We start from the raw sequence: 16,795 nt of genomic DNA, 5'->3' as shown, positions 1-16,795 counted from the left end.
TTAATTTATTTATTTATTTATTTTTTTTTTTTTTTTTTTTTATATTTGTTCTCTTCATTGTAATTATTTTTATTTATTTACTTTTACCTTAAGTCATATGTGCCTTGCTTAATACTCATTTACCTGTATTTGTCAATGCCACTGTAGATGTATATTCTATTCTATTTTTGTTTTGTTCTTATTGTTCAATAAAAAAAAAAAAAAAAAAAAAAAAATTAAGCCATTTTTAACAGTAACACAATAAAAAAAAAAAAAAAAAAAAAAAAAAAACCTACCATCATGGCCGAATGGCTCAGACCCCGCCCAAATAGGCACGTGACTCCTCATTCTCAATTCTGATTCAAGATGACCAGGAACATGAATTTAAAACAGTTATCATGTGCACCGATAAATCATTTAGAAGAAAGATTCTATAATAAATAAAAACGGTCTGTTTTGATTTCATAGTGACTTTAATAGTGAAATTCTTATGAAACAACAAAATGTCGAACCATTGCCAACTACCCTCACATTGGGTAAGCATTGCTGATTTCCCTGATCTGTGCTGTTGTTCAGGGATAAGTTTGTGGAGATGGATCTGAAGCCCGTGTGTAAGCGCTGCTACGAGCGAGTGCCAGACGAGCTCAAGAGACGCTTGTCCAGACGTGAACAAGACAACAAGGACAAGAAGAAGAAGATGCCCATCTGTCTGTGATGATGGCTTCAACACCTCAACGGTCAGTGCTTTAACCTTCCTAACGGGAGAAAGATGAAGCTTCTCTCATCATTCTCTCACGACGCTCATTGGGCCTCGTTTATAAAACGTGTGTACACACAGATCTGATGTTTGAGTGTGCGTATGCTAAAAGCAATGCCAACGTTCATATTAGTAGTGGGAAGTGCGGATCATTTTACTGACTCGGATCTTTAATCTCGTGATGAGATTCAATGAACGAATCTTTTTCTCAAGTTATTTCGTTCATTTCAGAATATAATTAAAATGTCACGTTAAATAACCCCACACATCTAATACTTACGAAAATGTTTATTACATTTCAAAAAATAAAAATAAACTAAACCAAAGCCAAATTATAAGAATCCGAAAGGTTTAATTAATTGATTAGTTGGGTCTTAAGTTCAGGCTATTGTTATTTCCCCTCACCTCCTGATCCAAGACGTTCTTTGTTTTGCAACTTCAAATCCATCACGACCTGTTCCCCGCCTCTCGTGTCTTCGGGCTCGGACTCGTCAGTGAGACACAGCCCCATATATGCATTTGAATCCAGTTCCAGTCCGGAAAGAGAAATTATTAGTTCATCTCTCGAGAGTTTTTAGTTCATTCCTCTGCATTTCTCTCGCGTGATGTTCAACATGTAGGCCGACACGTCAATAAACACAGCTGGCCGGAAGACATGGTTTATAGTTGAAAAAGTTTAAATATTAGTATTTTCTCTCTCACACACCCATCATTTGGCTTCAGAAGACATTGATTCATCCACTGGGCTCGTATGGATTACTGGAGGACCTGTTTCCATTGAATAATCTAAATAATCTCACTCGCTTTGCTTTAGTGTTGGTGAAGACGGTTTTACTTCCACATCTAACCTTTGGTCCATTAAGAGCATTTCAGAACAGTTTTAAACATTCTTCTCTTTCATAAATAAAACCAGAAAACAACTTTTATTCAAGTGTCATTTAGAGTAGTTCATTATATTTAAACACCCCAAAGTCTTTTTTTTATAAATGGAGTGTTTGAGATATTATTTGTCCTGTGGTCATGTGTCTTCCTCTTCGTTATGTTGGACTGAATGACTGATTGAGTTGTTCAACTGTGTGTGTTTGCAGGAGAGTTTATCTGATGAAGATGAATGACAGAACTGACACGTCTGAAATCACTGTCTGCATGTTCATGTGTGCTGGATTTCATCTCGATTGCATTGAATCTGTGTGTTATGAGCTGATATAGATTTTTTTATAGTAGTTCAGTCCCTTCAGGGGTGTGTTCATGAATATGAAGATATATGCAGTCTTATGTTCTGTTGAATTCCTCACTTGAGCTCTATTGAATCATATTTCGTATGGATGTTTATATTGTTCAGCTGCAAAAACACAATAAAAAGTTTTACTGTAAGAACTTAATTTTGTCTGGATTGCACTGATACTGCAAGCGTCGCATGTAAAGCCCTGTTCAAGAGTAGAAGGGAAGATGCATCTACAGTTCACAGGTTTTATCATTCCAAAGATTTGTCCTTTCAATGAAGTAAAACAATTAAAAGTGGAGGGAAAATCTCATGAAATTACTTCATCCAATACTTTTTTCAACCTCTTTTTGCCAAGAATGCAATTTTTTCTGCAAAGTCAAAGTCTCCAGATCCTTCATCTCTTCACACAGAATCTCTCCAGATCCCGTAACTTACATTCGCAGCCTGACTCATGTGAGTATTCAATGTTTTGAATGAGACGACCCGGCTACTGTGAACAGGGAGCGCTTTATGAACATTCTGTGCCGCGGACAGTGTGTCTGTAATAATAGGAGGTGATTTTAACAGAAAACCTCTCAAGGGGATACAACCAGAATATGTTGAACAATTTTTGTTTATCCAATAACTTGGTAGATTACTGGAGAATGACAAATCCTAAAACAATGCAGTTTACATGGATCAGCCCAGCAGACGCTAACCTACGCTCAAGGTTATTGGCTTGTGTCTCCAAATATTACTATTCTTAGACCAAAATGTGATATTCAATCATCTCCTCTCACGGACCATTGTCTTATTGGGTTGTCACTCTTACAATATTTGGAAATTTAACAATACCTTGTTGCTGAATGAAGAATTCTGTAGTCAGATCAGAATATGTCAAGAAATTAATGACATGGATTCGTCAGATATAAGTAAATGGGAGTGGTTTAAATTTCAAGTAAAGCAACAAGCTATTGAAACTGGAAAGAAAATAGCTGACAAAACAAAAGGAAATAGTTGAAAAGATACTTTATTATGTGGAAAATCTAACTTAAATGTAGAAGAGACACAAGAGTTACACGCTCCAGAACCAATAGATGTTTACTTAGAGAAGGCAAAATGAAATAGATTGAGCAGGGGGAGAAATTCATCATATTTTTATAGCCTTGAAAAACGGAGACAGACTAAAAAGTGTATGACAAAACTGAACCAAAATGGAAATCATTCAATACACAAATAAAATAACAGAGGAAGTATGTCAATTCTATAGCAACTTATAAAAAAAAATTCAGAGGGACGATTGTGATGCCTTTATGAAAAGTGTAAGTGAAAATTTAACAAAACTAACAGAGGAAGACAAATTTTTAACCTTAACAGAAATCGAAACAGCTTTACAACAAATGAAAAACGGTAAATCACCAGGCATTGATGGTTTATCTATACAATTTTTTAAGACTTTTTGGTCAGATATTAAAAATGTATTATTTAACGCGTACCTCGACTGCATGGTCAGTTATCCACAACAATGAAAGCTGGTTTGATAATGATTGCAATGATTATAAATTAGCTAACAGAGTAAAAAATAGACGAATTTCAGTCAGCTTTCATTAAAGGTAGACATATTCATAACAACGTGAGACTGATTATGGATATGTTATTACCAGAGCCTTATTAACACTGATAGCCTAATATTGTTTATTGATTATTTTATGACTTTTTACTGGAATCGCTCCAACTTCTTGGGTTTGGTAAAAACTTTTGTAAGGCGATCAGAATGTTTTATGCCCAAATATACAGTTATATTTCACTTCAATCAGGATCTCTCCAAGAATGTCTCTTGTGGAATAAGACGAGGGTGCCCAATTTCACCAAAATTATTCATTCTCTGTACGCAGCTTTTGGCCTATTTTGTAATGAATAATAAAGACCTTGAAGGGATAAAAGTTTGTGGCACCTTCGGAAGGCTTTAAATGTGATTTCTGTTTTTTCCAGAGCATCAGGCCTTTGCCTTAATCTAAAGAAATGTGAAATATTACCTTTATATAATTGCACTGAGAAACCCTTGGAGATGATTCCAGTTAAGAATGATGTAAAATACTTGGACATTATCTATCTAAAAACTTGGCAATAAGAGAATCCAAAAACATCTCAGAGAAATTTGAAGAAAGAAACTTAAATCATTGGTTAACAAGAGACTTAACCATTTTAGGACGTAACCTATTGTCAAAATCAGAAGGGGTTTCTAAATTAATTTATCCAAGCTATTCTCTTTATATTAGTTCACAAAACATAAGAAAAGCAAATACTATAATTTACCAATTCATCTGGCGTAATAAAACGCACTACATCAAAAAATCACAACTTAAGGACTGTAATAAAGGAGGGTTAAAAACAATTGATTTTGAATCTATGGTTGGAGTTTTTAGAGTTAAAGCCTTTCTAGATAAACCTGATTCTCTGTGGTATCATATTCCCAAAAATATTTTTGATAAAGTGGGAGGCTTAGAGTTCCTTATAAAGTGCGATTTCGAGGTATCCAAATGGGCTTTATGCACAGATGCACTACTTCCTGAACTTATTAAATATGATACAAAACTATTTACATTATTCCAAAGGTCAAGTAAATTTTCCACTACACCAAATTCCCATAAACAGCAAAAAATTTAACAATAATTGTATTAGCAATATATTAAAATGTAGAGTATAGACTATTTCATGATTTTGACCAAAATATAAAAATAAGGCATTATGATGACAAAATAACAAATAAATACATAAATGAAATGGCCTATACCTCCTAAAAGAAAGAGATGCAAAGAAATGCAATTGAAAATTATAAATGTATGTTGTCCAGCAGCGGCAATGCTTAAGAAGAGATTTGGTTTTGAAGTGGAGCCGTGTGTGTTCAGCTCCCAGGAAGATGAAACTATTGAACACTTGTTGATAAGAAGATTCTGGCAAGATGTCATGAATTGGCTAGAAATAAAAATGGAGAGAATTTTACAATTGAAGTTAGAGCAAATTCTTTTTGGTCACGAAAACCTTCCGAAGGAACTTTTTAGAATTTACAATATCATAACAATTATGGGTAAATACCATATTCATAAATGCAAATGGAAAAATAAAAATCCATCCATAATAGTGTTTAAAATTGAACTGAGGGAATACTTTGCTCCTTTGAAACTTCTGAAAGATCCAGCGATAACATTTACTCTCTAATGTGGAGACATAACTTTGACATGCCTTATGGACTGAAACGCCTTTGCTTAATTGATTTATTTTATATTTATTTGTATTTATTTTGTTTATTGAATTTTGTTCAATGTAACTGTTTACGTTATGCACATGATTCTCCCAACGAGAGATTTTGTAAATTGTTTTTTGTAAATAAGTGTGTTAAATAAAAAAAGAGACTGCTGTGACGAATGCGCATGCACTGGAATAATGGGCCAAATTTACGGTGCATTATTTCATTAAAAGAAGCTAATTTGATCAATAGAGGATATGATATAGTCTTATTAAGTTTTTAAAGCACACTGCCGTGTTGTGTGTCAATATTAACCAACGGTTATCCAGTCCAGTAGGTGGCGGGAGTGCATAGACATCTATGGCCGTTGCTATAACCCCAGAAGAAGACGTCGAGAGGAAAATGAAGTGGCGTCATCACGTGATCGCGCGTCGAGCAGCCGTTGCCCACACAGACGCTGAATCGAGTTTAAATGATACTCAGCTAAACCCGCGACGGAGAAGGAGAGTTTGTGACAGCAGTCATGAGGAGGAATAAAGCGGAGGTGGAGCGCTATATATCTGCAGTTCAGAGTTCTCTCTGTTCTCAGTTCTCTCCCTCTCAGAAACAGGTAACTTAACCGAGCGATGATGTCAGAGATTAGCCGGGAACGCGCTAACTGTCACGCAGTTCAGCGCTAATGTTGACATCATGTTAAACCAACTCTCTTTCACTGCTTTATCTGAAGTTAGTCCTTAACTAGAACTAAACCTGTAACCTCGGCCTGCTCTAGCCGTGTCCTGAACCGTGTTTATAGCCTATTACTACTAGCACGTGTTTATTATATCATCTCCGTCGCGTTGAAGTTAATAAATGTGACTGTAGAGGTCCACCTGTTCGCTGTAAACACTTATAATTGAGCACAACTCAACATTTGAGCTTCTAAATTACAAAATATGTCAATTTAATAAACCTGATGATTGAGTTGATATTAGTGTTCCACACCCACACATTAAAAGTGTTTAATAAGATCATAACTCATACAGATTTGGTCTAATAAATGTAGAAATGATGAGTGTTGATGGACTGATTGACAGTGTGTGTGTGATTGTAATGGCCTCGTCTCTGAACAGTGAAGATAAAGTGCCTGTAGGGCTGGGTAAAAATTATGATTAATCGATTCATAAATCCTAAGAATCTATCTTTCAGTGTATGAGCTGAACACACACACACACACACACACACACACACACACACACACACACACACACACACACACACACACACACACACACACCTGTGAGAGTGTTAAAGTGCAGAACTCACCTGTTCAGTCTCCTGTAATCTCTCTCAGTGCTGAAGAATACACATAATTACACAGATATTGTTTGATTGTGACCCTAACCTGTTTTGTGTCTTGCAGAAGTCAGTGAAAGGGTTTCTGTTCGCCAAACTGTACTTTGAGGCTAAAGAATATGAGCTTGCTAAAAGGTAGGCTAACTCCTTTACTCTGTCTTGTTTGTAATGTGTGTGTTTCTCTGTGGAGTGATGTGTGTGTGTGTTATTCTGTGGAGTGATGTGTGTGTGTGTGTGTGTGTGTTTCTCTGTGGAGTGATGTGTTTCTCTCACCCCATTGGATCACAGGCATGTTTCGGAGTATTTGACGGTCCAGCCGAAGGATCCTAAAGCGCTCCGGTTCCTCGGGCAGCTGTTCGAACAGGACGGGGAAACGGACAAGGCTGTGGGATGTTACAAGGTTCGTTCCTTCGTTTACTCTGACGTGTTTCCCTACGGCCTTCCCTTCTGTCCCGAGACGCACACTGAGGACAAACGCATCATTACCGCAACTATCAAACGTTAAATCCGTCATAAATATGATGTCTGCTAATCAATCGATCATCCATGAACACACAGGAGGGAATAACTTTCTTTATCATTTACCCGTCACATCAGTAACTGAGACCAGGTGATTTCCCTTAATGACCAAAAAGCAGGATTTACGAATGTATGTTAATGATGATGAAGTCGTGTTTCTACATTAGCCTATCCTAGAGCTGGAAAGAGCCGACACTGGGCTCCTCAGTTTACAGCAGCACATCTGCTTCGGTCTGACTGATCCGAGCGCTGAACACGGGATCATCGGGATGATGTGCACCTTTATCTCAAGCTTCGAGTCGGAATAGATGGTTTGACATGCGCTCACGAATATACAGTTTCCCGGTGTGTGTGCATATCTATTCTCCTACACTGGTTCTTTATTAGAAAGTCTAGACTTAATATTAAACCATTGGTCATATGCATTTATCCTGGTCATGATTTAGAGACGGTGAGAGTCTAAAAGAAGCTAGCACTGGCGGGCCGTCGTCACATCACACGTGTGCTGTCTTTCAGTTTCGGTTCTCAATCCGATCAGGTGTTGGTGTTCTCTAAATCGGATTATAAAAGGCCGATCGAGGTTTCGTTTGAATCGAGCTCAGTCGGATCGGGCGTTTACGGGAAGGCTTTCAGTGCGATTGAGCCGTCAGTCCCGTTACTAGCGGATTATTTGGTTGCACGTAAACGTAGCGAGTATCATGGACGTAAGGGAAGAGCGATATCGTACTATATTTTTATATAAGTTTTAATATCTTATCTAGTCTATATTTCCATCTTATAATGCTGTGGTTTTGTTTTTTATTTGTATAATTTGTTAGTAATGGAGCACACACTGAGTTTTTTAAAGGGTTATATGTTATAGCCCGACTTAAAGGGGTCATATAACGGTACATGCACTTTCAAGTTGATGGTACTGAAATGTGTGTTGGCAGTGCCTGGACACAACTGTCATATAATGACCAAATCTACCCTGTGTTTTTGTTTTAATGTTTTGCCCTGCCTCACATCGAGCCATGTGACGTCACTAGATCAGACGCCCCTCCCACGCTTGTTGATTGACAGCAGCTCTGTGGGCATTATTGTCCAACTCCAGGTCGAACTGAACACTGTTGGCCGTTTCAGTGCGTGACATTTTCCTGTGTTGTTGCCACCAGAGCACAAGCTCTTGAAGCTCCGCCCCTTCGAACAGCTCATTTGCATTTAAAGGAACACACAAAAACAGTGGATTTTTGCTCACCTCCAAAAAGTGGCGATTTTAACGATTTTTAACGAAATAATCCGTGGGGTGTTTTGAGCTAAAACTTCACATGCACACTCTGGGGACAACAGAAACTTATTTTATATCTCTTAAAAATGGGCATAATGGGTGCTCTTTAACCCTCTGAGACCTAAGGGTATTTTTACAATAAATTTTCCGTCTGGTGTCATTTACTAAAAAAGCTTGTAAAACATCAACCCTTTGGTGCACAGACAATTGACACAGCTCTTTTTTTTCAGGACAAATTGAACTTTCAGCATATTTGTGTTACATTGATGTCACCTGAATGTAAAATAAGTTATGGGACCATAAAGACAAATGAAAAAATAAATCGGAAATGAAATCACTCAAATATTTATTGAAATCACACACAAATAAATAAAAGCTAAGCAATTTTCCTCTGGAAAATAGTTTGTTCATGTCTTTGGAGTCCTGGAGCACAGGAATAAACATTATAACTTGTACAGAACAAAAACTATTGACATTTTTCCAAAAGAAGTCCAGGCGTTTGGGGCCTCATGAAATTCACTGGTGCCAAGCCTCAAAACAGTTCCTATCAGCAATCACACAGAGGGCCACATCACAGGCTTTGCATTTCTATTTTATTTATTCTTTTATTTATTATGTTCTTTTTATTCTTTTATAATACATTTATACTACTATAATACTTTTTTACAGTAAATAAATAAATGGCACTTCAGCTGGGTCTATCCTGGTAATCTAGTTCCTCATCTGTCAAAAAGCTCTGTTCTCCTGAAAATCCTTCATCCTGCAATGCACCAAAATAGACCAGCGCTTTATTTACGTCCATTTCGCTGTGTTTCTCTGTGAATCGCGCGTCTCCGTGCGTCTCTATCTCTCTACACTATATCAGCGCTTGGTTCATGCGTAATGACGCACACCAATGTTTACGACGGATCAGCCTGTAATTGGTCAAAAAACATCACGTGAAAACATCACGTGATATCCAGAATGGCCGCTAGCATCGAGCTAGCGGCAAAAATGACGGAATATTTATGAATTATGGACTTCAAGAGTATCAAAGTTTGACATAAAGCGTTTGGATTTATTGCTAAAAACCTCTGAAAGGAAGCACAAGTTGCAGGCTGGATAGAAAACCTTCTGTAAAGGCTAGAAAGACACGAAAGACACCCCCATGATGGCTAGCTCGTTAGCTTTCTGCAGGAAAAAATGGTAAGAAAATCGATAAATCTGTCATCGACTTATGTAAACATTTATCGGAGGTGGCCTGTGGCGTCGTCGACGATGCCGTCGGGCTCAGGGGGTTAAGCACATATAAACACCTGAACCAAAAGCGATGAGACTTCTTTTACAGAAATGGAAATTTGTTGATCATAACCCGTGTTGGTTTATCTCGAGAGATCGTCTCTCCTCGCATTCAGTTATAACACAGTTAGTCCGGGTGAAACACATCAGGATTATTCTGCCCTTTGTTTCCAAGGTTGTTCTAGTGCACTTTAAAAGTTTAAGCATGTAAAGCTGATGTTTGTTTCTGAACTCCAGCGTTCAGTGGATCTGAATCCGGCTCAGTCAGACCTGGTTCTGAAGCTGGCGGAGCTGCTGTGCGGGAAACCGGAGCCTGACAACCGGGCCGAGTTCTGGGTGGAGAAAGCTGCCAAACTGCTGCCGGGACATCCCAACGTCTTCAACCTGAGGGTCAGTGTGCACTTCCCATCCCGTCCACACCCCATCCCATCTGTCCTCTGAGTTCACCCTCTCTCTCTCTGATGCAGGAGAAGCTTCTGAGCTCACGAGGACAGAACGGCTCCGTCCAGCTGTACGAGCTGCTTCAGTCTGAGCTCAAGCTGCGACCCGACGACATCTACATCAATGGCCGGCTGGTGCGTCTGTACAGCGCGGACGGCCGGCTCGAGGAGGCGGTGAAGCACTGTCTGGAGGTGGAGAAGACCGGCCTTCTGAGGGGCCAGCTGGAGTGGTACGAGCTTCTGGTCAGCACCCTTCAGGTCAGTGATCACCTCATCTCCTCTTACAGTGATGTGAATAAGTTTGGACACCGATGCTAAAGTTCCCTAAAAAGAGGAATAAAAAATCATCTTTTGGATATTGATCTTAATGCCTTAAATAGAAAAATGAGGAAAACTCCAACCTTTAAGGACACATATTTTCTTGGTGAATGAATAATGTATCATAAATAAATAAATGTTTTTCCTTAAAATACAGGGTGCATAAGTCAGGACACCCCTATGTTAAATTCCCATAGAGTCAGGCAGATTTTTATTTTTAAAAGCCAGTTATTTCATGGATCCAGGATAATATGCATCCTGATAAAGTTCCCTTGACCTTTGGGATTAAAATATCCCCACATCATCACACACCTTCACCACACCTAGAGATTGGCATGGTTTTACTTCAGTTAGCCTAATAGCTGGTTTGATTTGCATTGAAAGATGATCTTATGGAAAGTACCCCATGCCAATCTGTGGAGTTTTCCTCATTTTTCTAATTAAGGCATTAAGATCAATATCCAAAAGATGATTTTTTTTATTCCTCTTTTTAGGTAACTTTAGCATGGGTGTCCAAACTTATTCACATCACTGTATATTACACAAGCTGACTCTTAACCTCAGGGTTCAGTGTTGGGTCCAATTCTATTTAACATTTACATGTTTCCTCTTGGGCAGATCATCAGGAAATATGGTCTTGGGTATCACTTCTACCCGGATGATACGCAGATTTACATCACCACTCTTCTGTGTTTCAGGAGTATCTCCGCCAGCCGCGCGTGGTGTCGAACGAGCAGGTGTCGCGCAAGTTTCACAAGGAGCTGCTGCTGGCGCTCTGCAGCCGCGTCCGACTGACGCTGAAGGAGAAGAGCTGCGAGGAGAGCGCTGATGCTCTCTGGAGGTACGCCACAATCACAACACTGCACACACATGCGCCAAGACTTCACAAACTCAACATATAATCTTATAATCCCTTTAATGTGTGGTGAAGGATCGCTATAGAACCGATCATCTCTTTCTCTAACTACTAGTTACAGCAGCAAATGAACATCAGAAGGAACAACTTACTGAAATCAATCATGTCTCATGCAGTCGCTCAATCAGTGTTTCAACCACGGAAAGACGTCAATAAAACAACTTGAGAACCATGTCACGTAACACCCCATTTACCTCAGAAGAGCCATTCAGTGACCATTCGCGTCTCTGTCGGGCAAGCCGATGAACGAGTCTGGGTTTGGCTGACTGCATTGTTCCAAGTGTAAAGTTTGGTGGAGGGGGGATTATGGTGTGGGGTTGTTTTTCAGGGCGTGGCCTCTTAGTCTTTTTGTTTTTGCTCCACGGGTTCTATGTCAGAAAGAAAATCTTTACAATAAATTAATCATTTTTAATTGAGCGCAATAAGTTGATAGATCCACTTTGGCTGGTAATTGATGGCAGTTTTCACCCAGACTCATCGATGTCCTTCAGTGTTAGCCTGCTAGGTAACGTCAGTGCTTCAGTCAGCAGACTCGCGCATTCATGAAATGTTCACTCCATGTTTTTGTCCAGCTTGGACCGTTTGATGCAGTCTCTGAAGAACACGGTCACGAACACTCTGGACGAGCTGTCGGAGGTGTTCACGGAGACGAGGGCTCAGCTGTACCTGTACGCCGGGACGCTGCTTCTGAAGACGGCGCAGGACAGGGCGCGGGAGTGGAGGGCCGTACGGGATTTAGCGGCTGTCTGTTACCTCGTGGCCTATCAGGTATGATGTGCGCTTCCTCTGCTTCATGCAGCTCCTGTGATCGGCCACTGTATGATGTAATATCCATGATTTCCTCAGGCTCCGAGACCCAAAGTCAGGAGTTTGAAAGGTGAGAAGGCGTCCCATGAGCCTTTGGAGCTGCTGGCCTCGGACCGCCAGAGTCAGGCGGGTCACATGCTGTTGAATCTGAGCCGGGACGTGGAGCAGCTGCTGAAGGAGGTGGTGGAGGCGTTCGGGAACCGGAACGGGCCGAGTCTTCTGTTCGACATGCTCTTCGACTCAAAGGAGCACGACCAGCTCTCCTTCATCTGCAACGACGAGATGCACATGGTCAGCGCACACGCGCCCAGAGCCGAGGATCTGGCCAAGTGGGACAGCGGTGAGTGTCACGAACTCTTGATCCAGTCCGGTCTAGTGCTGCAACCGATCACAAAAGTCAGACTGCAGCAGTCACTTTAAAGGGTTAGTTCACCCAAACATTAAAATAGTAATTTACACGTTTGAGCTTCAGCAAGAACCAACGAGGTTCATTCTTGTGCACCAAACATGTACTGTTGAGCTACTGTTTATTTTTGCTGATTAATTTTTATATGTGAATAAAAGCCTAAATTAATTTTTTTATTTTAGCTTACGACATTACAGAGGTATTGAGTCTCTTCAGGAAACTCATATGGATTTGTTTTACAATCGCTTTGTTGCATGGACTGTCAATGGAGGGACAGAAACTTCTCTGATTTCATTTAAAACTTCTTAATTTGTGTATCAAAAAATAAACTACACAAAAATAAAGTTTTATAGGATAAGAATGACATCAGGGTTAGAAACTGAACACAGAATTTTAATTTTTGGGCGAACTAAACCTTTAAGACCGAATGCACGGATCCAATATAATGATGCACATCGAATATCTTTCTCAAATGTTAACTTTCACTTAAGACAGAGTGTGTTTGAGGATATTCGCCGAGGCTGCAGGTATTTTGAGAGAATGCAAGGAAATGTGAAACAACTGAATTCTGTGTTCGTGCCTCTCTCAGGTGTGTGCACAGATTACAGCGTGCAAGTGCCAAATTGAGTCTCCTTGCACATGAATGTTTAAACTTACAAACGCATACAAAGTATCAACTTTTGTTCTATAATGGTTAAAATTTGCAATAATCCACTGGTCATGTGAGTGTTGAACCGTGGGCCGTACAGAACTGTGTGCTGACAGCGGGGTGTGTGTGTTCACGCAGGTGCGGTGCTGTTGCACGCGGGCGATCTTCAGCACCTGGCGTGGCTCGGCCTGCAGTGGGCGCTGATGGAGCAGAGTGTCAGCCTGCAGCGCTGGCTCAAGCAGCTCTTCCCTCGCCTCACGCTCGAGACCTCCAAACTAGACACCAACTCACCCGAGTCCATCTGCCTGCTCGACCTGGAGGTGCGTCCACCCCTCTTCTCATCCTCAATGAGGCATAGGGGAAACATTCACCTACATTTGGCTTTTATGAAACATGCACAGTCTTTTTGTATTTGTTGTTGCATAATGTAGGTATTCATTTATAACTGATAAAGCCTTTCAAAATTCTACTTTAGATAATGCAGTAATTAATGCCTGTGATTTGTATAATGCTGTAAATATCTCCCTAACATGCATATTTGGACTGTGGAAGTGGGTCGATCTCAGAGTTACGGCTCGGTGCTTCATCAGATCCGCTGTGTATATGTGATGTGTTGCAGGTGTTCTTGTGCGGCGTTGTGTTCAGCAGTCAGACGCAGCTGCAGGAGACGGCACGGATGTCCTCGTGCTCCTCACCGCATCAGCCCCGGTGTTTGCCTCTGCACATCATCAGGCTCCTGTCCTCCGCCAAGCAGCGCGAGTGGTGGGACGCCGTCTACCGTCTGATCCACAAGAGAGCGCTGTGAGTAACTACCCTGCTGTGAGTGTGAGCCTGACGCAGGGCTCTGTGTCTAACTGCAGTGTTTTCTGGTGTGTGTGACAGGCCTGGGACGTCGGCTAAACTGCGGATGCTGGTTCAGCACGGTCTCGGCACGCTTCGCGCCGGAGAGAAACACGGCCTTCAGCCGGCGCTGCTCATCCACTGGGCTCAGCATCTCACTGATGTGGTACGTCTGCTCACAGCTGTCCTTGTGACGCGTCAATAAGTATGCCGTGATCGACAGTGTCAAATGCAGCACTGATAATCGAGTAGTACCAGCGCTGAAAAATGTAACAAATAATGAATTTATTATTACTTGTTCTGACTGAGCAGGTGTGTGTTTGACAGGGGGAACGGGTAAACTCTTACTATGATCAGAAGGACTATGCAGGCCGCAGTGTGCACTACTGGAAAGTTGTGCTTCCCTTGCTTGAGAAAATCCGAAACAAACGCAGTATTCCTGAACCTCTGGAGCCGATGTTCATGCACTTTCACAGTAAAGACTTACAGGTATGTACTCTACTCCTGCTTCTGATTCATATGGTTGTTTGTGTCTAATGGTCTCTTTGTCTTCAGCCTTCTCAAGTGCGAGTATATGAGGAAGAGGCCGCCATAAGCTCTGCCACACTGCTTGACATCGAGGGCAACACTGACGAGGCCATCGCAAAGCTGGAGAAGCTCAACAGCACCGTGTCTAACTGGCATCTTGCTAAGGTAACAGCGCTTTCTCTGGACAACATTCACACCGGTTCAGCATCAGAAGTAAAGTGATTATTATCAGTCTGTAAATGACCTGATGAGTTTGTGGATGTGTGTTGATGGGCAGATCTATCAGAGGCTGTCGGAGGAGGCGGGAAACGGGATGGAGGAGACGCACGGCAGGTGCACCAACTTCCTCCTGCAGTTCAGGAAATACCTGACAAAGATTTATCAGGCCAGTCCAGAAGACATGGACAAGGTATGTTAAACACCTCTGATGTTTGTGCTGCTCACTTTACTCCAGGGTTCCTCAGATCTGACCCTGGAGGGCCACTGTCCTGCAAAGTTCAGCTCTAGCATTAAACAAACACACCTGAAGAAGTTAATCATGGTCTTCAGGATTTCTAGAAAGCTTGTGTTTTGAATGAACTAGTTCTTTAAATCTGTCTCTTGATTTATTAAGGTGCCTGCATCTATGGAGGATGTGATGGATATGCTGAACGAGGTTAACCATCAGCTTGCAGAAGATGACGAACGGGATGAAGATCATGTGGACTATCCGCTGACGTCCAGCCCCGGTCAGCCCACTGAGCCACATGTGAAGTTCTCCACTCCGTCTCCATCCAAAAGTTCCACGTCTCCATCGAAAAGATCCATGGTATGTCATGGCACTGGTGCTTCTGCAGAAGATTTGCTTGCCGTTTACATCGCGTTGCGGTTCCTGACTGTTGTTCCCTTCTCCAGTTCTCACCCAAAACGACTCCTCACTGGGCCGAGGACCAAAAGTCGCTCCTGCAGATGTTGTGCCAGCAGGTCGAGTCCTTGAAGGTAAGTCGCACATCCACCGCTTGTAGCATAATCAGTCAGTGTTTGCTTTTGCTTTGCCACTGACAAATGGGAACTTACCTTCGATTCTGTGAACATGATTTTGAGGTTTGATTAATGTTTTTTACTTGTGCTCTGTGTATCTGCAAAGTCAGGATGAGAATCACTCAAGTCATCTTTATTTATCACTTCATACAATACGTATTGTTTCAAAGCTGCTTTACAGTGATAAACAGTAAAATAATGATCAAAGATGCTGTGGCGATATGGAGACAAAAAGATCCATATTAGCTTTCCACGTTTCTTTATGGGCGGAAACCAATGGGGAAATAGCAGAATAAAAGAGAGCTAAAAACGAAAGTAAAGGAGAAAAAAAACGGAAGTGAGAGAAGGAAACACACGTGTAGGAGTGACGGGAGACCCAAGTTACCTGAAGGACTTGGGTGGAAATTCTGTGTGTACGCACAAAAAAAAGCACAAATGTTAGGACATGTCAGAACAGCTCAACGACCCATCCATCCATCCATCTTATTCCGCTTATCCTGGGCCAGGTCGCGGGGCAGAAGTCTAAGCAGAGATGCCCAGACTTCCTTCTCCCTAGACACTTCCTCCAGCTCTTCTGGGGGGACACCGAGGCGTTCCCAGGCCAGCTGGGAGACATAGTCTCTCCAGCGTGTCCTAGGTCTTCCCCGGGGTCTCGTGCCCGGAACACCTCCCCGGGGAGGCGTCCAGGAGGCATGTGCCCGAGCAACCTCAGCTGACCCCTCTCGATGTGGAGGAGCAGCGGCTCTACTCTGAGCTCCTTCCGAGTGACCGAGCTTCTCACTCTTTCTCTAAGGGATCGCCCAGCCACCCTGCGGAGAAAGCTCATTTCGGCCGCCTATATCCGGGATCTTGTCCTTTCGGTCATGACCTAAAAGCTCATGACCATAGGTGAGAGTAGAAATGTAGATTGACTGGTAAATCGAGAGTTTTGCCTTACGGTTCAGCTCCTTCTTCACAACGACAGACCGATACATCGACCGCATTACTGCAGAAGCTGCACCGATCCGTCTGTCAATCTCCCGTTCCATCTTTCCCTCACTCGTGAACAAATCCCCAAGATACTTAAACTCCTCTACTTCAGGAAGGATCTCTCCACCAACCTGAAGTGAGCAAGCAACCCTTTTCCGGCTGAGGACCATGGCCTCGAATTTGGAGGTGCTAAATCTCATCCCAGCCGCTTCACACTCGGCTGCAAACCTTCCTAGTGCATGCTGAAGGTCCTGGTGTGAAGGGGCCAACACGACAACATCATCCACAAAGAGCAGAGACGAAATTTTGTGGTCCC

At 41.7% G+C, this 16,795-nt stretch overlaps 1 protein-coding gene and 1 long non-coding RNA gene across 5 annotated transcripts in view; both read left to right on the top strand.

Annotated features, from left to right (window-relative positions):
- The first annotated feature begins 338 nt into the window (after positions 1-338).
- LOC148978148 (uncharacterized) lies at positions 339-2,112 on the top strand. The gene is made up of 3 exons (XR_016169387.1): positions 339-428; positions 556-716; positions 1,825-2,112. It is a non-coding gene; the product is annotated as an uncharacterized LOC148978148 (long non-coding RNA).
- Positions 2,113-5,591: 3,479 nt separating this feature from the next.
- Positions 5,592-16,795, top strand: part of LOC120480580 (E3 SUMO-protein ligase RanBP2) — a 34,788-nt gene continuing 23,584 nt past the window's right edge. For all 4 annotated transcript variants that reach the window (XM_089133568.1, XM_089133567.1, XM_089133566.1 and 1 more), the window contains exons 1-16: positions 5,592-5,797; positions 6,590-6,657; positions 6,811-6,922; positions 9,824-9,976; positions 10,054-10,284; positions 11,043-11,185; positions 11,833-12,028; positions 12,107-12,407; positions 13,261-13,442; positions 13,742-13,923; positions 14,005-14,128; positions 14,290-14,451; positions 14,518-14,655; positions 14,768-14,899; positions 15,104-15,298; positions 15,385-15,468. In XM_089133568.1, coding sequence (XP_088989694.1) covers positions 5,711-5,797; positions 6,590-6,657; positions 6,811-6,922; positions 9,824-9,976; positions 10,054-10,284; positions 11,043-11,185; positions 11,833-12,028; positions 12,107-12,407; positions 13,261-13,442; positions 13,742-13,923; positions 14,005-14,128; positions 14,290-14,451; positions 14,518-14,655; positions 14,768-14,899; positions 15,104-15,298; positions 15,385-15,468 — 2,490 coding nt within the window. In that variant the 5' untranslated portion in view covers positions 5,592-5,710. The remainder of the gene's footprint in view (positions 5,798-6,589; positions 6,658-6,810; positions 6,923-9,823; positions 9,977-10,053; positions 10,285-11,042; positions 11,186-11,832; positions 12,029-12,106; positions 12,408-13,260; positions 13,443-13,741; positions 13,924-14,004; positions 14,129-14,289; positions 14,452-14,517; positions 14,656-14,767; positions 14,900-15,103; positions 15,299-15,384; positions 15,469-16,795) is intronic.

The sequence above is a fragment of the Pimephales promelas genome, chromosome 7 (assembly GCF_988280905.1).
Source record: "Pimephales promelas chromosome 7, fPimPro1.hap1.1, whole genome shotgun sequence".
Lineage (NCBI taxonomy): Eukaryota > Metazoa > Chordata > Actinopteri > Cypriniformes > Leuciscidae > Pimephales > Pimephales promelas.
Note: the sequence above shows the minus strand (reverse complement) of the source record. Positions and strands in the feature narration are given on the sequence as shown.